At 36.3% G+C, this 6000-nt stretch overlaps 1 protein-coding gene across 1 annotated transcript; it reads left to right on the forward strand.

The window, feature by feature from the left end:
* The first annotated feature begins 1642 nt into the window (after positions 1–1642).
* LOC133034860 (uncharacterized) lies at positions 1643–4002 on the forward strand. The gene is made up of 3 exons (XM_061110316.1): positions 1643–2922; positions 3019–3109; positions 3185–4002. The coding sequence occupies exons 1-3, from the start codon at positions 1805–1807 to the stop codon at positions 3929–3931; spliced, it is 1956 nt and encodes a 651-aa protein (XP_060966299.1). The 5' UTR covers positions 1643–1804; the 3' UTR covers positions 3932–4002.
* The last annotated feature ends 1998 nt before the right edge of the window (positions 4003–6000 follow it).

Raw genomic sequence — 6000 nt, forward strand, 5'->3', positions numbered from 1 at the left:
ATAATAATTCATATTTATAATTATATTTAAAAATATATCATAAAATTTGTATTCATAAAATTTCATAATACTTTACAAAATTCATATTTATAATTATATTTAAAAATATATCATAACTTTTGTACTCATAAAATTTCATAAGACTTTACAAAAATTTAAAAATTAATAATAAAGAACAATAATAATTCATATTTATAATTATATTTAAAAATATATCATAACTTTTGTACTTATAAAATTTCATAAGACTTTACAAAAATTTAAAAATTAATAATAAAGAACAATAATAATTCATATTTATAATTATATTTAAAAATATATCATAAAATTCGTACTCATAAAATTTCATAAGACTTTACAAAAATTTAAATATTTAATACTTCATTTGTCGTCTAAATTGTAGATGGCGACAATCGATAAGTCTTGGACCAAAATCAGAAATCGTGGTTGCCATGAATTTTGGAATGGTCTACAAGCCTTTTTAGCAATGGCATCAGAACATAAGGATTGTGATGGACGAATACGATGTCCTTGTGTGAGATGTATAAATAGTAGGTTTGAAAAAATAGATAGGGTTAGAGCACACGTATTTGATTGAGGTTTTATGCAAGGATATGAGAAGTGGATTTATCACGGGGAGCCTGAGGATGCCGTCGTTGATGTAACGATTGCTTAGATGTTGAATCAGAGGATGAAATGATTCCTATTTTAGAAGACTTCTTTCCCTCGACAACTGAGGAACCGCAAGGAGAAGATGAACAACCAACCACAAACCCACAATTTGATGACTTATTTGAGGAAATTGAAGCTGAATTGTATCCCGGTTGTGATTGGATTTCATCTCTTAACTTTTTAGCAAAGCTATTGCATTTAAAAGTTAGGGGAAAAATTCCTAATAACATCTTTGAAGAATTATTGAAGCTTTTAAAGTTTGCGTTTCCGAAGGAAAATAATATTCCATCAACTTACTACGAGGCAAAAAAGAGATTGAAGAAATTAGGCTTGGGTTATGATAATATCGATGTCTGTTTGTATAATTGTTGCTTATTTTATAAGGAGAATGCATCCAAGGAGGCTTGTCCAGTTTGCGGAACTAGTCGTTGGGTTACTTCCGAGAACGGGAAAGGAAAAAAAGTTCATTGCAAAGTCATGCGATACTTTCCGTTGACACCTCGACTTAAAAGATTATATAGTTCGAGGATTACAGCGAAAAGCATGATATGGCATCATACTGGAAAATCAAAAGATGATGGGGTGTTGCGACACCCGGTCGATGGTTTAGCTTGGAAAGACTTTGATGCAAAACATCCCGAGTTTGCAAGGGACCCAAGAAATGTTCGACTTGGGTTAGCTGCTGATGGATTTAATCCATTTGGCAACATGAGTCTTGCATACAGCATGTGGCCAGTGGTGTTGGCTAACTATAATCTACCACCTTGGTTATGTATGAAAGATAATTATTTTTTGCTATCTACCCTAATTCCTGGTGCAAAATCTCCAGGTAAAGACATGGATATATTTTTAAGACCTTTGGTGGATGAATTAAAGGAGTTGTGGAATAATGGGGTAGCAACGAGAGATAGTTCGACCAACTCGATGTTCACCATGCGTGCTGCGCTTTTGTGGACAGTGAATGATTTTCCTACTCGTAGTAGCTTGTCTGGGTGGAGTGGTCAAGGTTATAAAGCTTGCCCTACTTGTAATGAAGACACGACGTCCATTCGAGTGATCGGGAAGACATCATATGTTGGTCATCGAAGGTTCTTGCCAAGTAACCATGCAATGAGAAGGGATACTCGATTTGATGGTAAAGTTGAAAGAAGACCTCCTCCAAGACGATTTACCTGTGAAGAAATATTATCACAAGTTAATTCTCGAACCCCAAATTCCCGGACATCATGAAAATTTTGGGGGCGTGAAACGTAGAAGAGTTGCAGAAAATTATAATTGGAGGAAAAAAAGTATTTTCTACGAGTTGGAGTATTGGAGCACGAATATTTTAAAACACAACATTGATGTCATGCATGTTGAGAAGAATGTGTGTGATAGTCTCCTAGGAACCATCTTGGATAATGATAAATCAAAGGACACAACCAATGCGCGCCATGATTTAAAGAAGATGGGTATTAGGGAATCGTTGTGGATTTATGAAGATGGGAATGGGAGGCTAATGAAACCGCATGCTCCTTATGTTTTGACTCGTGAGAAAAGACAACTTTTTTGTCAGTTTGTTAAAGGAATAAAGTTTCCCGATGGCTTCTGTTCAAATTTAAAGAGCAAAGTTTCTCCAGATGAGTCTAACATTATTGGGTTAAAATCCCACGATTGTCATGTCATTATGCAGCGAGTACTAGCGGTTGGTGTCCGTAAATTTCTACCTCGTGACACTGCAACAACTATTACTCAGCTGTGTAATTTTTTTCGACAGTTATGCTCTAGAACTCTAAATATAAAAGATATGGAGGATGCTCAAAATAATTTAATTATGTTATTGTGCAAGATGGAATTGATTTTTCCTCCAGCTTTTTTTGACATAATGATACACTTGGTATTGCATTTGCCTGAAGAAGCGATATTGGGTGGCCCGGTCTTTATGAGATGGATGTATCCTTTTGAAAGGTACATGAAAAAATTGAAGAATTATGTGGGAAATAAGGCACGTCCTGAAGGGTCAATTGCAGAAGGTTATGTTGCTGATGAGGCAGTAACCTTTTGTTCAATGTACTTTAAAGGGTGTGAAACAAGATTTAATCGGCTTGATCGAAATGAAGATGCGCCTTCTGTTTGTCGCTATCTCTCAGTTTTTAATTCTCAATCTCGTCCTTTAACTAGCGGACTTATCAAGCCTCTTGATCATATCAGTCGTGCAAAAGCTGAGTGGTACATTCTTCAAAATTCTCCTGAAATCCAAGCTTACTTAGAGTAAGTTTGTTACATTTTTATAAATTATTTTATTAAATTTTTAGTTTTTATTTTCTATCTCCCTCTATTGTATCTTGACATTATCATACTTCACAGTGAACATTTGGACAAGATCAGGCATGAATATCCTAATGGTAATCACGATGTCTTGCATAGGCAAACTTTCCGTTCGTGGTTTCATAAGAAGGTATAACGACAAAATTGTAAAGTTTTAATTCAATCATTTATATTCCTCTCATATTAATACATTTTATGTATTTAGATATATGAGTTGCACAAGCTTGGAACTTTACAAAATGGTGATGAGTTACTCGCTCTCGCTTCCGGGTCCGATTACTTAGCAACATTTTACGAAGGTTGTGTAGTGAATGGTGTTCGGTTTATTGCATCAAAGCGAGACCAAAAGCGGAAGACACAAAATAGTGGTGTTACTGTTGCTGGAACTGAAGGGTTTAATTATTACGGCACACTTGAAGATGTAATCACTATATCTTATACTGGTGCATATACAGTGTCATTGTTTGAATGTAAATGGTATAACACTAATCCATTAAGAAAGAAGACAATCACTGAAAATAATATAACTAGTATAAATACTCGTGGATATTGGTATCAAGATGAACCGTACATCCTTGCTAACCAGGCGAAGCAAGTTTTCTATCTTGAAGATCCACTCAGAGGTCGCGATTGGAAGGTTGTTGAAGATATTAGCCATCGACAAATTTGGGACATTACTGACAACGAAGATGAGACTGATGTAGATGTTGTTAGTGATTCTAACTCTGCCAATTTTGTGTTGACGGTTGATCTTGGAGAGTTGATTATGCAATCGAATGAACCTCCAGTAATTGTTGAATCGTCCGATCAGTTAGTGGATTCTGAGATAGAGAATAATGAACTTGATGAAAATTATGTTGCTGAAGAAGTAGATGATTTACTAGTTGAACATGTGGAGGATGAAAATGTAAACTTAGTGAATGATGGAAATGATAGTGATTCTTCAGTGTAACTTTTATTTTGTAAACATTTGTTACTAAAATTTTTTACAATTAAAGGACTATTTAATTTCTTTCGCATTAACATTTGTGTGATATTTCAATTATGTGTTTCACATTTGTGAATTCTTACATTTTTTTCCGTCTTCAAAGTAAAGTAAAATGTCAGCTACGTTAGCGACATACCACGGTGGGGATGGTGATGGCAGGGATCCCCCTGATCCTTCTAGGGTACCGTCGTCTTGTGAAGCAGGTTTTCATATTTTTTCAAATCTACAATAGTTCTGAATATAAATAGTGAATGTATGATTTACTAATAAAATTATTTTTCCCTCGAATATATATAGTTCCACCTCCGGTCAGAAAGGGTCGTGGGGTTGCCGCAAACGCTAATCTCGAAAAAAAAGGAGAGAAGCTGGTAAGCCCTTACCGGTGGAGGTAGATCTTGAAACAGGCAAAGTTGTTGGCACTGAAGCAACCAATTATGTTCGATTTCTTGGCCAACAAGTAAGCATGTTGTGCCCGGGTGGTCATCTAAATTTTTCTGATGTACCCCAACAATACAAGGATCAAGTGCTCAATCGAATTAGAGTGAGTGATTTTTAATTATTAAAAGTTGTAATAATTTTATGTCCTCATTTATAAATTAACATAATTTTAAATTACTTTTATTACATAGTGCTACTTTGATATCGATGGGAATCCCCATCGAGACCTACTTATGGGGACTTTATATTCGGTGATGGCGGAGCGGTATAGTGAGCGAAAGACACTCAGACACAAGCATTTCAAACAACATTACAAAAAACCAGAAGATTGGGACACAGTTCTCAAATTCCCCCCTGACTACTTGAATACCGAGACTTGGAAACCGGTTTGCGAATTGTTCGTTAGCGAGGCATTTTTGAATCGTTCAACTAAATATAAATCGAATCGGCAACTAATGAAATATCCAACAACGCAAGGCACAAAATCGTTGGCGTCAATACGCCACGGAATGGTATGTATTAATTCTTTAATTGTTAAATGTTTCATAAAAAAAATTCTTTAATAGTTAGTAATATTTTTTTCTTATAATAAACTAATTTAATTGTTTATATTTGTATAGGGGGGGTCCTCCTGGAGAGCATGTAGTTGAAGCATGGAAGGAGATCCATGTGAAAAAACCGTCTGGAACTTTCGTTAATGAATTAGCTGCAAAAGATTATGTAAGTGATTAAAATGATTTATTATTAAAATTTATATTTTATATTAATTACATATTCTAATAATTTTGATTTAAATAGGAGGAACTGATCAAGGAGCTTGATAGGAAGCGACTGGAACGACAATCCCAGCGATGCGGGACCGAATGCGAATCCGATGCTCGGTTATCAGTTTGACGTTATGGAAACAGTACTAGGCCAAAGATCTGACTATCAAAGAGGCGTGGGTAAAAGGCTCAAGGGCAAAGGAAAGAAACCAATCCCTCAAACTCAATCAACGGTGCCTCCCCAACCAACTACTGAAATGATGAGCACTGTGGCAGATATATTCTCAGCTATGCGTGCCACTTGGGGGGTAATTTGACGCCTGAACAACGTGCCCAAATATTTAACCCACGCTTTGACAATTTCATTCAAACGTATAGTCAGTCGCAGTCGCCTGGTGGTTCGTCTTCTCAGAGTCATGCCGCTCCTCCGGAACAGCAACAACAACCTCCTTCGCAACCACAATTTCAGCCTTCCTCGCAACAACAATTCCAAAATTTGTCACAACAGCAATTTGAAAATTTTTTGCAGCAGCAACAACCCCAATCTTTTCCTCAGCAGCAACAACAGTCTGCTCCGTCAATGGGAAATCAGTTCTTATACCGAACACCGTCAGAGTCTCCTCCGCTCGGCTCAAACTTTGCTGATTTTGGATTATTTGGGAGTTCATCGCAGGAGAACCAATTTTATTCAACTCCCATTTTCAACCAAGCTGAGCTCGGTAATTTAACGCTGGGTTTATCATCAGACCAAGCGTATGTGCCTTCTCCGCCACGGGCTTCGGGGACTCGTACCGAAAATAATCCAGATCAAGACTTCATAATTAGAGACCT

Source organism: Cannabis sativa, chromosome 2 (assembly GCF_029168945.1).
Source record: "Cannabis sativa cultivar Pink pepper isolate KNU-18-1 chromosome 2, ASM2916894v1, whole genome shotgun sequence".
Lineage (NCBI taxonomy): Eukaryota > Viridiplantae > Streptophyta > Magnoliopsida > Rosales > Cannabaceae > Cannabis > Cannabis sativa.

Coding starts and splice junctions, on each gene's coding strand:
- LOC133034860 (XM_061110316.1), top strand. CDS start 1,805: ATGGTAAAGTTGAAAGAAGACCTCCTCCAAGACGATTTACCTGTGAAG. Junction 2,923..3,018: donor GAAATCCAAGCTTACTTAGA/GTAAGTTTGTTA, acceptor CATACTTCACAG/TGAACATTTGGACAAGATCA. Junction 3,110..3,184: donor GTTCGTGGTTTCATAAGAAG/GTATAACGACAA, acceptor TTATGTATTTAG/ATATATGAGTTGCACAAGCT.